Genomic DNA, 19,355 nt, shown 5'->3' with positions numbered 1-19,355 from the left:
ATTAACTGCTTGTCAGGAACATGCTCATGGGGCTGATTTTCCTCTTCACCAGCGATCATAAGTTTTGAATTTGTAACATACTTTTTATATGTGGAGTTTACTTACCTGTTTAGTCTGATCAAGACAGCACACAGGTGTTAACTGTTTTTGGAGATAGAAGTAACAACTTAAGAACAAAATAAACTTCAGTATCTTCTATGAGTAGATTATGCCAAGATAATTTTACTTAAAAACAAATTTATAAAATTATGTCTGACAGTTGCACTCCTGTATGCATTTTATTTAATGCTATAAATTACAGCTCCATTAGCATATTGCTTTTTCTGTCTTTTACTAGTTCTGAAAGTAATCTACTGAATAGTACAAGTGATGTGGTAAGTGAAGATGTACTGCGTCAGAAAGAGAACAACTCAAATGGCTGTAAGTACTTCTAAAATGCACATTTTTCACTTTTCTGCAACAGTTTGTTTTAACTAATGAGTTTTGGAGTACAGAGCGAACCAATGTGAACGAACAGGATTTTTAAAAGTTAAAATATATGCAGTAATAGATATTTGTATTGGAGATTTATTGGTTGTAGACATTATATGTTTAGACAGAGTGCATGGTTAGTAATAAATTGTAGATCTGTAGAATGTATTGAAAACAGAAAGAAAGCTGAATTCTCCTTTATAGGACTCAGTCTGTTTCTTCTAACAAGGGGCTCCTGTGAGACCCCTCCAGCTCATCAGTGTTGGATATGAAAGAATCATTTAAGAATTATTGGTTGTCCAGAGGTTCTTCACTTTCATTCCCTAATAGTTTTCACTCAAAAGCCATGTTATGATGTATTCATTGGAACATATGGTGCTAGCATAGGTAAATACCCTTAAGAAAGTTCAGTTGCTCAAATCTGTAGGTAAGTTCCTTGAAGTCCACCATATACTCGAGCAAGATGATAATGAATTTATGCATGGCCCTGTGGAAATCTGAGACTTGTATATCGGTAATACTAGTACCAGAATAATTCTGAAATGCTTAGGTTGTCTTTATATTTACTGTATGATACAGTACATTTTGTGGCTTCAGTATGGTAATGTCCTCTGTATTATGTGGAAATGTTGATATTTCCTCTTACAATGATGTACTACTATGTATATTGGTAATATAGCAATGTGTTCGAGTTGTATAATTGGAAGGGAGGTTTACAGCAATTGTTCAGCAGCATTTTGCATATCTTTCAATTTAATATTCTCTCTCTTCTCAGAGTCCCTGTGCATTTAGCAATATAGTAAGGAAGGGGTAGTTGCAATCTCCCTACAACTGAGACTTTCCAGAGTGAAAACCCCTGGGTTAAGGGTAAAAACATGTTATTGAGCAGCTAAACGTGTCTCCTGCCGAATTTTCTGAAAATATCTGCCAACAATGGCAAATATGTTTTGTTCATTCATATAAATGCTCTTCACAAATATTTCTGTGAGCCCTCAAAGATAAGTAACTTCCATCAAGGATAATTTTGCAGTATCCAGACAAGCAGAGGGTACTATCAGAATCTGGGAAATCAGCTCCCTAACCACCTTCTCAGACATCTAGAAAGCAGTAGCTATTATGGCTGTGCAAGTGCCCGAAGTGTTCGGTATAAGTAGAAAGAAGGATTTTGGAAGTGCTGGGTCCTTATTTGCAGCACAACATTGGTTATTCAGCCTACTTTTAGGCTAATGAATTTGTCTTATTTGCATTTATTATAGGAAAAAATGGTGCGTGTGGTTTCCGTTTCAGCTGGGTTTCTTGCATCAGGTGCTTTCTAGAGGTCATTTTTCAATAATGTTTAGCTCCTAAATAAGCTGTTACCACATGCATCAGGGCAACCTCTGACCCATTTGTTCTGACTCAATTTTCACATCTGACCTCTACTCAGTTCATTGTCCTAGGGGGTCGAGGAGCCTAAATTTGAATGAAAATCAGAATTTACAGCATTCTTTATGACCAAAATGTGTGCATCAGATCGGAATGTTAAAATGCTTACATTTTCCTGGCTAAAAAGACTAGAAGAATACTTGGCTGCATCAGATTCAACCTCCATATCCAATAAATAAGGGAGCTATTTGGAGGAGCTGGTTAAGTTCAGTCTTTTGTAGCTGTCAAGGTTGATGTGTCATTGAGTCTGAAAGATGATGAGATATACGAGCCTGAATTTAACAAAAAATCTTTTCAGGTAATCTTTTAAAACACTTCATGCAGCTGAAGTGCACTGATTATGCCATAAATATTGTCATTATGAAGCAGGATTAAGGAAAACAGTTAGTATGGAGCATGAACTGAGTACTGTAGACTTGATTAATTAAATCATTGCTAGCTGGGGAAAAAGCTTCAGTTGTGTGAAGTAATGAAAAACGATCTAATTATTTGTATTATTCTTGAAAATGTAAAAATTGCAATACACAATATAATGCATAATGTTGTCATCATAGTCGTTAACTAACTTAAAATGCTGTCCATCAAAAGCAAGCTTGCTAAGGTTTAATTTCTGTGTAGTCTTGACCATTTCCCGATGTAACATGGTCAAGCAGCTAATGTCATTGAGGGAGCAGTCTTATTCATTTAAAAAGTACAAGGCAGAAACCTGGTCTCTAAGTGGAGTAATTTATATATGTACTGTACATTTCTGAAGATTTAATTTTTATGAATATAGAATGGTAGTTTATCCAAGTTAGTCTTCTCTTCAGAGCTGTGCAGCTAAAAATATGAGTATGCATTTGTATGAATAGGCTTGGCAAGTATGAAAGGAATGAATTAGCATAATTTGTTTTTGTAACTTTTGTATATCTTGCAGTTTGACTGCTCTCATGATTTGAGAGACCCTTAAATACTGGTTCCTTGGGCATGCTATTATGGCTTGCTATGTTTTGATATTGGAATAGCTATGTTTGCCTTCACCAAATTTGTTACTCTGCATAAACAGCTCCTAAATCATGTTTTGGCAGTTAATCAATTCAGTCACCTACAAGAGTTCTTCAGTCCAATGTGCACACTGTTCTTGGAAGGGAGAAGTTCTGCAAATCTGGATCTTCACTTTCTTCCTTTTAATCTGGGAAAACGTTATTGCACCGTCATTCTGGTCAATGACTTGGTAAGAATAGAAAGTATGTTCTATAGCTGTCTTTGTGTTATGACATTGCCAATGATGTATACAATAGTTATAAGAAAATTGTAAAACTTTGCTCCTAACTCATGCCTGGGTGTGTAGAAAATTGGAAATTGTGCATTTACTGTTGTGGGCAATGATTACAAGTTATGGGTATCAATGGCTTCGTCTACACGTGCCCCAAACTTCGAAATGGCCACGCAAATGGCCATTTCAAAGTTTACTAATGAAGCGCTGAAATGCATATTCAGCGCTTCATTAGCATGCGGGTGGCCGCGGCACTTTGAAATTGGCGCACCTTGCCGCCGCACGTCTCGTCCAGACGGGGCTCCTTTTCAAAAGGACGCCGCCTACTTCGAAGTCCCCTTATTCCCATGAGCTGATGGGAATAAGGGGACTTCAAAGTAGGCGGCGTCCTTTCAAAAAGGAGCCCCTTCGAGACGAGCTGCGTGGTGGCGAGGCGTGTCAATTTCAAAGTGCTGCGGCCGCCCGCATGCTAATGAAGCGCTGAATATGCATTTCAGCGCTTCATTAGTAAACTTCGAAATGGCCATTTGCGTGGCCATTTCGAAGTTTGGCGTACGTGTAGACACGGCCAATATGTGTGTGTTTGTGTGCATAATATTTTGCAGGTTTACGGTTTGAAATTTTGCTTATTAATCCCCCTTGAAAAAAAGTCCAGGGTGAGTTTACAGTTAAATGAATTCTTACAGGTTTATACTGATATCAAAATTGGGGGAAAAATTGGGACAACATTTTTTCGTATCACTCTGAAAATGGTTGTCAGGATCATGCTCATGGGGCTGATTTTCCTCTTCACCAGTGATCATAATTTTTTTTTTAGTATATTTTATTTTTTATTGAAACAGATAGCTATAGGAGTTGCCTCATTTCATCTGTAGGTTTAAGTTTGTTAGATGAGTAGTGACATAGTTTATCACTGGCTGATATCAGTTTGGCTTATGATAAGTGGTTTTGGTGGCTGAAATTGTCCAAGAGTTGGACTGTGTCTAATAATGCATCTTTCATGTTTATGAACGAAGAGTGCAATTTAAGAGGAACTTATTATTTAAGCCACTAACAGTACCACAGCTGACACGGTTTGGCAGCCTCAGCAGATAAATTAAAGTCTTAATGACCATGGAAATTAAATGAGTCTTCTCTCCTATGGGAGGCACATTCCTTTATGTTAAAATTGAGAGAAATTGGTGAGGGTAGTAGATGGAAGCTTAACTCTCTTGAAACTCTGTTACTCTTGGCATACTGTTGGGAGTGGCTCATGACCTAGAGTGCTGGTTTCAGGGCAGATTGCCAAAAAGCAGGGCAGGAACTGGGGTTGTGAGTTCTTTGGGAATTCTTAAAGTACTATAACAGCCTTACCATGAAGTGAAGAGTCTGCTTGGGCATGCGAGTGTATCTTGCCCCCTGGCCAGGTTGAACTATAAGATAGACTCATGCTAAGCAACGTGAGGATCTCTTATGTTTATGGATCGTTGCCCTTCAGAATACAGACGGCACAGAGAAAACAAGTTTATCCTTGTCAGGGATTGTTATCCTCCTTCACTCTGGAATACAAGTTGATGGGATGAGATCACAAGTAGATGTCTGCTTCCTGGATGGAGTGAGCAATGCATTGAACAAAGTCTCTGTACTTTGATGTGACACCACGCCTTATTTGGCTTCAGTGGGTTATATTGTATGAAATATTAAGTACCTAAAAGAGGGGTACAAGGAGGAGGGAGAAGAATTGTTCTCCTTGACCTCTGAGAATAGGACAAGAAGCAATGGGCTTAAACTGCACCAAGGGCAGTTTAGGCTGGACGTGAGGAAAAGCTTTCTAACTGCCAGGGTAGTTAAACACTAACATAAATAGCATAGGGAGGTTGTGAAATCTCCATCATTGGAGATATTGAAGAACAGGTTAGATAGACATCTATCAAGGGTGGTTTGGATGGGGCTTGGTCTTGCTGTGAGGGCAGGGGACTGAACTTGATGACCTCTCGAGATCCCTTCCAGTTCTGGTGTTCTGTGATTCTATGGAGGATGAGCACTTTACATTAATAGCACAATTACAGAGGTTTAAAGTGCACAAGCCTTTCAACAGAGCAGGGGCAGGTGAAGAGGAAAGAAATGGGGCAAACGTATTGGGGCCTGGTGATTCAAAAGGGCCCAGGGCTTCAGCTGCTGGCCCTGTTGCAGTAGCAGAGGTGGCAGCCGGCAGTCCTGGGCCCTGTAAATTGCCAACAGAGCCCTGAGTGGTGCCCTTGTGCTGGTGCTAAGGGCTGGCTGGAGGGGTGCAGTTCTGAGGGCTGACTACTCGCAGCCCCAACCCTTCCACTCAAGGCCCCATTCTTTCCATGAGGACTACTCTTTCACACAAAGGGCCCCTGGAGTATCTACACATGTTTTTTTCTGAAAAAATCTCTCAGAAAAGGGTGCTCTTCCTCATTTGGGAGAGGAAGAGTGCCTCCAGAAGAAACACTGTGTTCATGCTAAAGGAATTTGAAAGGGTGCATTTTGTGTGTGGATGCTCCACTAGTTCTTTCTGAAGATGGCCCGATTTTCCAGAAGGACTTGCTAGTGTAGGTGAGGCCGATGCATTTCAATATGGCATCTACACACCATAGAGCCTGTTTTGAAAGAGAACTGTTGGATACACTGTGGCTTATTCTGAAATGGGCTCTATTCCCTGTCTTAACAGCCAGCCCCTATTTCAATAGATATTTCAAAATAGGTGCTATTCCTTGTGGAATGAGATTTTCCTATTGTGAAACAAACTAACTGTTATTGTGGTTGTGTTGTAGAGAGGCTAACAAAATTATTTTGAAATAACTTTGAAATAAAATAACTTTGAAATAAAATAAAAGAATGAGTGGTTTATAAAAGTTGCTTTTACTTACTCTCCTGTTATTTTGTCTTGGTTTACCTAATTTGGTTTTTGACTTCATCACATTACTGAAACTGCTTTAACCAAACATGGCACAGAGTGAGTTTGTAGTAAAATAAAACAAATGTGTTGTTGGTAGAACACAAGTTAAGTGATTCTACTTAGAAGGAATAATGATAGAAAGGGTACAAGCAAATAAAAGTGAAGACCAGTATCTACAAATATAAAACTTAAGCTACTGAGATATAGGGTTTCCTTAAGATAGTTTCTTTCATTCGTCTTTCTTCTTCTCAGCCACAGCTGACTTTCTGTCAGTCAGGACCTTCCAGAAAAGTACAATGTGTTGGCTTCCCTTGTCATTTTAAATGAAGGATCTTTACCTCAGTACGTTTCTCATCTGTATTCAGTTCCAGAGACTTCAGGCCGCCGTTCCCCTCTCACTAAGTTGAAGGGCGCATCTTTGCAGTTTGCAAGACCTCTGATCCCTTATACCTGTCTCGTGGTGGATGGTAGAGATGGCTTCTCTCCTTGTTTATATCTACCAAAATTCAATGAACTTATTTCATAATACAGGATGATATGAGGCTATTCTTCCCTTCCTTTGAGCTTCACATACCTCTATATGATTTCTTTGTGAATGGGGCTTCCATTGTTTACATAGGAGACAGATAGATGGCTATGACAATCTTTCCTCTCTGGGCCTGTTATAATCGATAATTATCAATGAGTATCCATAATTTCCCACCTAGTGTTAATACATACATTTCACAATTATATTAATCACTACTGTGTCTTTCAGAAGAGAACTCAGTGTGTACACTCTTGTATGTAATATTACTGTATAATAATCTGTTGATTCAGCTGCTTATCACTCCTGGTTCAAATCCCTGTCGCTATAGATTAGAAAACCTTTTGAATGATTTACCACTCAAAGCAAGGTTTATTCAAGCTGTAAGGCTCCACATGGAGTCTGGTGGTGAAAAAAGGTGGATGCTCTTTTTCCCCCACTTAAGTTTGCTCAAATCCAAATTGTTCTGTTTCCTTCTATCATCTCCCCCTACTGTCCTGATCGTCCTGTTTGTGTTATATATGAATATGCAACTTTATTGTCTGCCTGAATTTTGGTATGATCGGGTAATCAAACGCTTTTCTTTGTGTAAGAGAGAGCAGTTTAACAACTCCCTGATATACCTTTTTTACACATTCTTTAATCGTAATTCCAGCATATAATCATAAGTCATAGTACACACTGCATATATACATACATACATCACACTGAAGTATTATGTCCAGTGAGTTAATAAACAGTGAAAATTCATTTATTTTTAGGCTGCAAAAAAACATACTGAAAAAAAAGCTTCCAGCTATATAACGTTTGGGAAACCCTGCTCTAGTGCAAGGAAGACAGTCATTTAATATCCATTAGATTGCAGAATGCTGCGAGGACCTCATTCTTGCCAATGTTTACATGCATTTGCTATCGTCATATCTTTGATGCTTTCATGTTGAGCAAAGCCCAGTGGAAAAAGTCTACCTTGTTTCAATATATGTCTTTCCTTTGATATGTGAATACAACCATTGGACTAGCCAGTCCTGGTGCTTTTTACACTTTGGACAAAACCTCTTTGTTTACTTCTCTACTGCCATTGTAGTGGTCTTTTTAAAATGGCAATGAAAGTTTAGTTACTTATAGTAACAGTTTTAAAGACTTATTAAGTGATTGATTTTTAATATTGCTTTTGCTATTTAGAAGAAAAATTGAGGCCCTGACATAGCCTTCAGATATTAATGTAGATTTTTTTCACATGAGAAGTTGTGGCAAAAATATGTATTGCCTGACACAGTGAATTAATGATGCAGCCTTTAGTGCTAAATCTTCATTTCTGGGGGTTGGTTCACATGCCAAGTCTTTATTTAAGTGACTAATAATCATTATAAAATTATAGTTTTAAAAGTGTAGTAGAGATTAGAAAGTTCAAGATGTTTTCACTTAAACATCAATATTCTTGATTTCCAGGATTCTTTTGCTGTATAATAAATAGCTGTCAGTACTGTCAATGAATTTTTTTATCATTTTGTTTTCTTAAAAAAGTTAACGTAAAAGCTTTTAAAAATAATATTAAAGCTGCAAAATTAAGCACTTAAGGAGTGGATTCACTATTTTTCACCTTTCTGTGCAGTTTAAAGTTTTTTTTTTCTTGTAGTGCTTTATGTTCTCTTGGGAATCATCAAATCATATTTCCAAAATGTTATGAATGAAATTGGATTGCCACAATGAAAGACAGAAAATGTTCTTTAATTTTACTTACTTTAATATTCTTCCTAGGGGCCCACTGTAGGTGAGATGTTCGCTTTAGGTGTGCAACTTCAGAATTTAGGAACAGCAGTGTTCATTGTAGTTGTGTGCATAACCTACTCATATCCTTGTGTCTCATAGCCAAGCATATATGAGGGCTCAGCTCCAACTGCCACTCCTTTCCTACTAACTGCCACATGAAATGGATAGGCACGCAGTGATATCCGTTGTTTTCTCTGTCAGTCACTTTCCACCTTTCCTTTTTTCTTCAAGAAGACGTAACACTTAGACACTTAAAGCTGGCTGTGCTACCAAATTTAAGCCCATTATCCCAGTTGCTTTATAACTGCCAAATTATAACCACGTGGGTTATTCTTTCTGTCTACCTTGTGCTATTTTTGTTACCGTTTCAGTAAAATACATGTGACCATTTCTGAGTATGAAGCTAGAACGAAACAGTTTTGTTAGAATTATTTTTTTCCCATCCATTTTTTTTTAAAAAGAACTTCAGCATCTCAGTGCTTTGAGTAAGGGTTTGAGTTTTGATGGGGGCATTAAATATGCCAAATCTATATGCTTGTAATCACTAGATCACATTTCTGTCCAGAGTTAGGAAAAGACATCAGCTGGCTTTCCAACCAGCATGGTGGAGGGAACAAAGGTAGCAATCGCCCCACGATGACGTGATTCAAAAGGGCTCAGGGCTCCAGGCTGCTGCCACAGCTACCAAAGGATTGCACTCCAGGCAGCTCTCAGGGCTGGCTGGGGAGGCAGCACAGCTTGCTCTGGGCTGCTCTGAGGGCTGGCTGCCCCAGCCACAACTCTTCCACCCAAAGCTCCAGTCTTTCACGGAGTATGGAGTTGTCTCCACATCCCACTTCATCCCTGGGCACTGACCTTGCTCATGGCCCAGCAAATCTGTGAGCTTCCCAGACATCAGTATTCTTGATTTCCAGCATTCTTTTGCTATCTAATAAATAGCTGTCAGTACTGTCAATGGAATTTTTTATCATTTTGTTTTCTTCAAAAAATTAATGCAAAAGCTTTGAAAAATAGTATAAAAGCTTCAAAATTAAGCACTCAGAAATGTAGACTATTCACTAAACCTTCTGAAACACATAAACAAGTTTCCTTCTTCCTATTCTACAATGTCAGGAAAAAATTGAGCAAAAAGAAAATTGGGCTTATAGCCCATGGAAATAAAAAAAAATATGTAAAAAAATAAAATCTTGTTAAACCAAGTTTTGAATTGTGAAAGCTTCTTTTGGCACACAAATATGTTGCTGTAGTTGATGACAGAATAAAATGAGACTTGAATGGAGCTTTAGCAACTGGTACTTTTATAAAGCTAGTTGTGTATGCTAATAGGTTTTACAGAGGCCTTATGAAGCCATAAAACTGTCTCAAAAGGGAATCATTTCTGCTTAAATTGGTTCCCCAGGGTGGTAATTAATTTGTGGGTGGTACATAAGTTTTGTTGTTGTTCGTACTCCCATGAAGAAAAATGCATTTGAACTCTTATTTCAGGGCATTTATCTCCATTTTCATGGTTTTTGAATAATTCTCTTCTTGCTAAGTTAGAAAACTTTGAACACCATAGCTATATCTTCACTAGAACGCTCTTTTGAAAGTGTGCCATTCGAAAGACAGTAGCTAAAAGACGCCCTTTCGAAAGGGAGTGTCTAAACATGGGCTGGGGCTGGGCCCGTTGATCCATGCCGTCAAAAGGGCCATCCGCCCATTTGAAAGGGCCCAGCAAACCCTTTGAAAGAGAGTGTAAGTACCCACGCCGTCTTTTGAAAGAAGGGGCCAAGAAGTGCCACCTCTGGGGCTTCATGTCAGACAAGCCCTTCTGGGGTCACAGCCAGCCTCCCCTTTAAAGGCCCCCTCCCCAATGCCCCCACCCTGCACAGCATGAGGCCCGCAGAGCTGCTACCAGCCCCACAGACACAGTGCCTGCAGGACAGAGCAGGAACCAGCAGCAGCTGGAAACCCTGCTGGCTGCCTCCAGCAGAGTGGTCTCCCTGGTGGCCACAGCAGTGGTGGCTGCCCTGCAGCTCCTGCTGGGGTAAACCCCCCCAAGGGAAGTTGGGGATGCCCCAGACCCTTGGCTCCTTTGGTGCCATCTCTCCCCTGGCTGCTCTGCCGGCTCTGGAGCTACCCCACCAGCTCAGAGTGGCGGGAGCACCTGGTCATGGGGGAGTAGGAAGATGATCAGTGTCTCTGGAATTTCTGGATGTGGTAGCAGACCTTCCTGGCTGACCTCTGCACTGAGACATGAGGACACCCAAATGAAGCACGCCCTCCCCATGGAGAAGAAAGTCGCAGTCTCTGTCTAGAAGCTGGCCACTCCAGACAACTACCAGTCCATGGGACACCAATTCGGTATGGGCAAGGCCACGGTTGGGGTCATCGTGATGGAGGTAAGGAGGGCCCAGCCACGCACCTGCCGGGAGGCCAGGAGGCCCGGGACTGCAAGCCTGGGGTGGGGCCAGGGCAGGGTCTGCATACCTTGCACACCCTCATGGGTGCACGTCTCCCCCCCTGCAGGTGGTGCACACCCTCAACATGATGCTTCTCCAGATGGTGGTCTGCACTGGGGATCTGGATGTGGCCATCGTGGGCTTTGCTGTAACCAGATTTCCAAATTGCTTCAGTGCCTTCGACAGGACCACATACTCATCCGTGCCTTGGAGCACAGCGGAGGACAATATATAAACAGGAAAGTCTACCAGTCCGTGGTCCTGCAGGCCATGGTTGGCAGCTGGGGCTGATTCCAGGACGTATACAGGCTGGCCCGGCTGCACCCATGACACGTGCGTTTTTCACAATTTGGGCCTGTTCTGCCAGCTGGAGGCAGGGACCTACATCCCTCAGAGGAAGATCCCACTGGGGGACACCATAGTGCCCCTCAGCCTGGTAGCCCATGCAGCATACCTGCTCCAGACCTGACTCATGCACCCCTATATGAGCCACGCCACCCCCAGCCAGGAGCAGTTTAACACCCAGCTTAGTCATGCCCACAATGTGGTTGAGTTAACCTTCAGCCGTCTCAAGGGTTGGTGGCACTGCCTCCTAGCTCACCTGGAGGTGGGCATACTCAGTGTACCCCACGTGGTTGGGGCCTGCTGCATGCTCCATAATATTGTGGAGAGCAAGGGGGAGGCCTTTGCACAGGGGTAGGTGGTCAAGGCTGGCACAGGCTACCCCTAGCCAGTCACTGCTCCCAGCTGTCAGGTCCACCGGGACAGGGTCAGGATCTGGGAGATCTTGCGACAATACTTTGACCAGGGGCCTTGATGAGTGCTGCCCTGGCCGCCCCTAGCGGGACCCCACGCATGCCCCCCACCCCACACACCTCCCACACGCAGCCTCCCACCCCCCTGCACACTGCCCCTGACCTCCCACATACCACCCTCCCCAACGTGCACACAGGGATGTGGGTGAAATAAACTATTATTCAACACAACAAATTAATATTCTCAGACTATGCCAAATGTTATCATACACCTATATGCAAGTGGGAGCGGAGGGAACAATGTACAGGAGGTGGGGGACATGGCTGACCTGCATGAGGATCCTTACTGCAGGGCAGGGGTAGAGGGCCTTGACCCATGCCAGCCCCAGGACCTGCACCCCCTGGGTCCAGGGTCCCCGATGGGGCTGGGAGGGTGTAGGGAGGACAGGGAGGTAGGTCCAGGGGTTCACCCCAGATGGTTGGTCGGCCCCAAGAGGGGCCTCTCTGGGGGGCTGGCAGGTAGGGCTCCAGCAGGAGGGACTGTGGCGGGGACAGCAGAGAGTCTGCAGGGAAGGGATGGTGGGAGGTGGCATCCAGGCCAGGAGCTCCCTGAAGGTATCCACCACATCTCTCAGGATGCCCATCAGTTCTGCACAGGCTGCCCGCTGGCCTCGCCCTCCTTGAGGTGGAGGCACCACTCCGCCACCTCCACATGCCAGTGGGTGGTGGTGGCAAGGTGGTGGTCCCTTGCCACCTGCCTTTTTTCCCTCCAGGAGTAGCATTGCTCTGGTTCGCTGGTGGCACTGCATGGTCCTTGTCCCTCACCTCTGGAGGTCTGTTGGGCATCACGGAGGATGCGAGTGTTCCCCAGCCATCGGATGGCACAGCTGTGGAGATAGGAGGGAAGAGGGGGACAGGCTGCGAGTACTGGTCCATGCCCCCCCCACATCCCCCGGTGGGCAGCGGGTCCCCAGCCCCTGTCTGACAGCAGGGCGGCCCTGGAGGCCCATGGTAGTGGTGGGGGTCCCTGACCCCGGGGTGGCCCTGTTGTGCCATCTGGCCCTGGCCATCCCCTCCCTCTGGGAGCGGGCCATGGCGTTGTTCATGGGTGTGGGTGCTGAAGGCCACTTGCAGCCATGCTGCCATCCCAAAGGCCACAGCCCAGCTAGGCTGTGGCTGGCCGGGGACCTCTGGCAAGCATGCAGCCCCAGCCCTGTGGTCGGGGGTGAGTGCCCTGTCAGGTATGTACCTGACAGTCCACCACTGAGATCTGGGGATGGCTGGTGTCCGAGGCATGGCTAGAGGTATGGAAGGGGAGATCTGTGACAAGGTCCCTCTCCTCGCTCGACCACTCCACGGCTGCTGCAGGCTCTTGCTGTGGCCCTGCTGGTGTTGGGCTGGCTGATGATCCCAACTCATCAGGCTCCTCTGGGTGGGGCTCCTCTGTGGAGGTATCAAGGATGGAGGGTGGGAAGGCAGTGTCCCTTGGGCCCAGGAGGCTTTGGAGCTTTCTGTAAAATGGGCACGAAGCTGGGGCGGTCCCCAACTGAATCCCGAGCCCAGGCGTACCCCTGCAGCGACTCCTTCACCTTGCTGCATACCTGGTCTGGAGTGTGGGCAGGGTGGCCACAGGCAGTAAGGCCCTTGGCCAGCAGGGCAAAAGTGTCCGCATTCTGCTGCTTCATGCCCATCTCACTCAGGACCTCCTCATCCTGCCATAGGCCCAGCAAATCCTGGAGCTCATTCTCCATCCAGCAGGAGGCTCGCTTTTCCCCCTACTGGCTGGTCCCCTGGGAGCCCTGGACACAGTCTGGGGGGCCCTGGGGCTTCTCTCCTTGCTGGCTGCTGGTCATGCTGTGATGGCAGCCACTGTGGATCTGGCTGAGGCATGCAGGGGCACCATGCGTGGTGGCTGCTGCCTGTGCACTCTCAGCTTCTTGCTATGAGGTTTTTGGGTGCACGCAGCTTTAAGGGCTGCTGCAGGCACAGACCACGGAGCCCCACAGGCACTGAACTGCATGTCTCTGCCTAGCAGCTGATTGCCGCCATGGCAGACCCTGCTTTTTTGAAAAAGCGGGTCACTGAACGTCTACGCACGCCTTCTTTCGCAATAAGCTTTTGAAATGGGAGTCTTCTCCTATTTCCTATTTGGAAGAGCGGTTTCGGATGTTGGGCCTCATTCCTTTGACTTCATTTTCAGAGGAGTGCATGACGTGTATTTATGCACCGCACATTCTTCTGATAGAGGGCCTGGGCTTTTGGAAATAATGCCTAGTGCAGACACAGCTTATGTTTTTAGCTTTAGAGTGGGGGAAAAGAAAAAAAAAACCTCGTACAAAGCAGCAAGAAAAGTTAAAACGAAAAATATTATTTTAAGTCGTTCTACAGGGAGCATTGGCAGGGGGATGGACCAAATGACCTAAATAAGTTTTCTTTTTTTTTCCTTCATTGCTGCCTGCCATGAGTTAACAACCAACTAGAACCATACGATTCCTAAGCAGATTCATACAGATTTTGCTTGTACAAATGTTGGTAGAGGCCCATAATGAAGAATGGGTTGAGGCCGTGACCGTATGAGATAAGTACTTGCTCTCTTTGGTGGCATGCAGGACCACTAGAAGCTAGTGCATTCCAAAGAAGTGGCTGGTGTTAACTTAATGGGTGGGGTGGGGAAAGAAGGGGAGATTCCCCCCGAGCAGTGGGACTATGGTTATAGGTTCCTACTGTATAGAGTGTTGGTGAAAGTAAGATACTCTCAAAGCAGAAATCCTGAAGGTAACATCATCTTGTGTCTGCTGATATGAATTCTACTCAGCACCATGGAACTTGCTGTTGCTTGGAGGTGCATTTTGCAATAAACTTTAGTGTTCATCTTTTTAGTATATCCATCAGAGCAATGCAGTTTTAACAATTTATTGGTATCTAGTCACTATGAGATACTGTACACAATGCATTTTTATTTTATTTGTTCTTTGTGGGTTATGCCTTCTCAACACTTTGAAGTCATATGTTCATCAATGGATTTGTCCTTATCATTTCGGTAAAAATTATTGCCCCTTTGTTTTGTCCTAGATGATACTCCTGCTTTGTTTGTGCAGTGTTGTCCTCAGAGATTTTGGTATAAATCCAGAAATCAGATTATTTAGTTAACTCCCTCAATTAGTGACAGTTTGAATTTTTTTAAAAAAAGTGGAAAATGTACAGTAACATTAAAGGACTGTCAGAACATGTAACTAGCTCATTCTCAAGCCCATTTGTTTTTCACTAGAAACCTGTGAATTGGTTAACAAAATGTTACTGATTTAAATTTAACATTATTCTTTATTTTCTAACCAAAGATCTGAGCTGTTTTAAACTTTACAAAACTTTAGAAATTATGCTGTTTGAAATATTTCTATGCATCCGCAGGCTTAAAAACATCATTTCATCTTTAAATGTAAACTGGACAGGCTTACTGTATTTGTTTAAAATAAAAGATTATTTTAAGAGGTTTTAAAAATGGCTGTTGGTATAATTAGATTACGGTAAACCCTTGGTTTTACAGACCCTGATTTAACGGACTTCAGGAGCAACGGACAACCCCTTTGTTCCTAAAGTCTACTGGGTTCTGTAATATCTTAATTTCCGCCCCCCGCCCTCCCCTCCAAAAAAAAAAGTTAAGGGACTTACCGCTACCACCTTGAGGAGCTGCCACCAGAGCCAGCACGTGCTCCTCTCAGCACGGGTGGGGCACATACCTGGGCAGATGGCACTCATGTACATGCCCAACCCCTGGAGGGAGGAGTGTGTGGTGACTCCGGTGGTAGTGGCAGCTCCTCCAGCTGCACGCAGGGGTGTTCTTTCAGCAGCGTGTGACAAGGTCCCTCCCGCTGTGCATGGTGGGGAGCCTCTTGTCGTGCTCGCAGCATCCCAGCCACAGCCCAGCAGCTGCAGCCGCGTGACAGGCTCCGGCAGTTCCAGTTCCAGTGGCAGCAGTCTGAGTTCCTGGCTTTTTGGGGAGGTGGAGGGAGGGACACTGGGGCTGGGGGAGCCTGCCAGAGTGAGTGGGAGTAAATGCTCAGATTTAATGGGCTTTTGGGATTAACAAATGCCCCACCCCCCTTAGTATGTTAAATCATGGGTTTACTTATACTTTATGTGTTATCTCATTTGTGGTGAATCGTATCCCAGCTCAGGCATTTAACTGTAATGAGACGAATTTAACTACTGGTATGAATTGCCCATCCACCAGAGAAATGCAGTGAAGTTCAGGAGAGACCAGGTGGTCTTAAAAATGTATTGAAAACTAAACAGGATCTAAATATATGATCCTAGAGTACAAATACAGCAAGTAAGTAAAATTTCAGTCCTTGCTGGTTGGTCCAGTGAGGTATACTGGTTGCAGTCAGATGAACTTTTCCTTCTGTCTAGAGTCTGCCACCACTTCACACACTCACATACATTCTCGACTAGCGGTAAATAGATGGACTGCCAGATAAATCCAGACAGCCAGGCATACTCCCTTGAAATGTTTTAATTTATTTATTATCATCATTAGTGTTTTTTATGGTTTTTCCTTGAGTCTAGACCTTGGTGAGGAAATTCAGATCTTGACCAAAAAAAATGATACTGTTGCTCTAGGCTAAGCATGAGCCCTATGAAATAGACTTACAGAGTATGTTCAGACGTGCTCAACCAGGGCTCCCTTACTACTGGAAGATACAAATCTTCTACTAAAAAAATAAACGCTTAAAACAAGAAGTGTAAAGGAGCCTCACTCAGGAACACAGGAATGTCACACTACAGAAACTTTGATTTATTTTATTGGTTTTAATGGTTTATAATTTGTTCTGAATTAATTTCTCTCTAAATGTAAATGCATATGCTCCTTTGTTTCAGATTGGAGAATTTGTTTACGTGGTGGAGGGAACATGTGGCATACCTTTGCCTTCAGGCTTGCTTCCAATTCATAGTGCAAATGTTCTGCACCTTAAGAGCACATTAAAAGGTAGAGTAAATGAAAGGGGAAAGTGGAATAGGGAAGTCATCCTTTACAATACATTGAAATCTATGGCACTTAGAGGAAGGAAATACAGTAGGAAAGATGAGCCATTTTACTGTGGAAGGAGCCTTAGAAAGACAGTGCAAGACAAATATGATCTAAAATTGTTTCTTTAATCATATGATCTAGATTTTTTTTCTTTCTGCAGTTAAGCCTCCTAACCTGGTATGACTCTGCAAGTAAACTAGAGTATGTTTTCAGCTTGGCCACATCAAGGTTTTTCCTAATCTACTTTCCAAGATGCCTCAGTCCTATGGTACTGCATCAGTCGTCTGACAGCACTTGAATCAGTACAAACATCTCTTTCTTGTCTTAGATTTTTCCTAGATGTGAAATATTGGTGCTTTACATATACATTTGTTATGTTCTGACACCTCTGTTTCTTGAAACACAAGGAACTAGAGCCCAAATGATGTCAACTGCATGTTTCAGAAGTATCTCAGTTAAAGAAATACATATGGCTCCTTCTTCGAGTTCCTTATGGCTACATGGTGCGTTATTGAGCATCAGCTGCAATGCAAATTCCAATGTGCACCAATGGCTTTCTCATAAACTGGACTGTGAGAACCCTTTTGGTGCTCAATAACAGTTCTGCTGTGCATGTCAATATAGTCCTGTTTCAAACAGTGCTACTGAAGAACTTCAGTGATTGCCAGTAGGATCTTTGTGGATAGTTAATGTAATGAAATGCTAATATATACTATGATGTACACTCCAGCTATTTTGCACTCATGCATAGGCTGGACCAATCCTTATTTACATGTATACAGCATTACATCTTTGATGTTTTATTACACCCTTAATTTAGCTTATGGATCTAAAGGGGAGTTTTGAGGAGAAATCCTACTACTTCGTTCCAATAATCTTGTCCAAATTCACCTCCTTCAGGAGTTTTTTCGACTTGCTAATCGTCTGGGAATCTATAGAGCAAATAGAGATGGAAAGGGTATTTACCTAGGAACTGTAACTCTTTGAGTAATTGTCCCTACATGTCTTTGTTCACTGAATATAGATCCACACAAGAAATTATCTGAAGCAATGACAGTTACTTGGAAAGTGACCTTTCTTTCATAGGTTGTGATTCAGACACACTCTTGCATGACCATTTAATGAGGTATGAACAGCTCTGTCAGTACAAGACTATTTCTCATGTGGATAATGTGCTTCCAAGAGTCTCTGGGAGATAGGTCACTTTTAATATGATACAATCAAAAAGAAATTCAGCATTTATTTAATCAGTTTAGGGAAGATTAATGTAGCCATGTGTATTTAAGCACCTCTAAACCATTGGTCTGGACCTATCTCTCTTTAAAATACATAATTTTTTAAACACTCCTTTTTTGAGAGCACAAACTAACAGCTTGGGTTGCAAACTCTTGAGATGGCACCCTCTAATTACAGTGAGGAGTGCTTCTCTGCAGCTTTCGGGAGCCTGTTAATCATCACCCACTCCTTGTTCTACAACACATACTGCCATAGGCAATTCAAGACCTCTTCACAGTATATGAACTTGATGGCTTACATGAGCTATGCAGAGTCCTTCTTTCCTCTGGGTAGTTATCTAAAGAATATGTACTTTTACTCAGTATCTCTAGATAAATGCCAGTCAGATTTATTACTATTATAATAAAAAATTGAAACCAAAAGGGAAAGATGAGAGGAAAGTCTTAGCATGTCACAGTATCCGTGACTGTGTTCCTGTTAGGTACCTTTTTGAAAAATAAGCTCATTGCAGCCTCTCCAACTGGCTACCTGTAATCACGCAGTGTTGAGTTACAGAATGTTGTACATAACTGTTGTCATTACGAGAACAGTAATCGCATGCTCGAGGGTTTTAGTGGTATTTTCTGCATGGTACCAGTTCCTGCAATGTTAACAGCTTGAATGATTCAATTCAGTATGATGCATTTGAAGAGTATATACCTGTCCTGTTTTAATCCGCTTTAGCCAGAAACTCGACGTAGAGATTTACAGGTGGGATACAAATGCTAAAATACCTCTAAACTGCACACTGTGTAATAGTCATTTCTGTGAGATTACAAGAAATTCCTTCATCCTAGGAGCTCGGTTCCTACTGCTTGGCTCTTTTTTCCCTCTCACTGTTGTTATTGACCATGCATTATGAAAACATTCTGCTGTCTGGGTCAAGTATTTCAGCAGCAGCTGTCCCTGCCCTCTTCTGTTCATTGTGGTGATAGAACGAAATTGAGGCCTGGAGCAACAGTGAAGAGGTGCACACCAACCATGTAACCCTCACCTCAATCAACACAGCCTATGAGTGGTCTTGTGTTGAAAACCTGGAATGGGATGCTACAGATTTGGGTTCCATTGCCAGCTTTAGTATGTATTTATTCTGTGACCTTGGGCAAGTTGCTTAATCTTCCTGTGTATCACTTCCTTTGTCAAATGAGGATAAAATTCCTTTTCTGCTAGTCTTGCTTAGTTATATTGTTAACCCTTTAGAATAAGGGGCTTGTCCTTGACTGTGTGTTTTGTACTGTGCTACCACACAGAGACTCCAGTTTTAGCTGGGAGCTGTAGGTGCTATGGTAGTATAGATGACTTTACTCCAAAATGTCTTCCCACTATAGATATGTTCTAGAGGAGGGAATAAAGGAGGGAGAGGTGTGTGTGTGTGTGTGTGTGTGTGTGTGTGTGAACTGCTGTGGAAGTGACTTTTAGAAAACACTGAAACTATGGTATGTCTACACAGCAACCTTAGTCCATAAGAGCTATTCTGGAATAGCTTATTTCAAAAAAATGCCTCTA

At 43.1% G+C, this 19,355-nt stretch overlaps 1 protein-coding gene across 1 annotated transcript in view; it reads left to right on the top strand.

Annotated features, from left to right (window-relative positions):
* The window catches only part of CFAP47 (cilia and flagella associated protein 47), a 324,141-nt gene that overhangs the window by 288,609 nt on the left and 16,177 nt on the right, over window positions 1-19,355 (top strand). The window contains exon 41 of the mRNA XM_074988334.1: window positions 338-420. Coding sequence (XP_074844435.1) covers window positions 338-420 — 83 coding nt within the window. The remainder of the gene's footprint in view (window positions 1-337; window positions 421-19,355) is intronic.

The sequence above is a fragment of the Carettochelys insculpta genome, chromosome 1 (genome assembly GCF_033958435.1).
Source record: "Carettochelys insculpta isolate YL-2023 chromosome 1, ASM3395843v1, whole genome shotgun sequence".
In the NCBI taxonomy this organism is placed as follows: Eukaryota; Metazoa; Chordata; order Testudines; family Carettochelyidae; genus Carettochelys; species Carettochelys insculpta.
The sequence above is the reverse complement of the archived record's forward strand: the minus strand, read 5'-3'. Positions and strand labels throughout refer to the sequence as shown.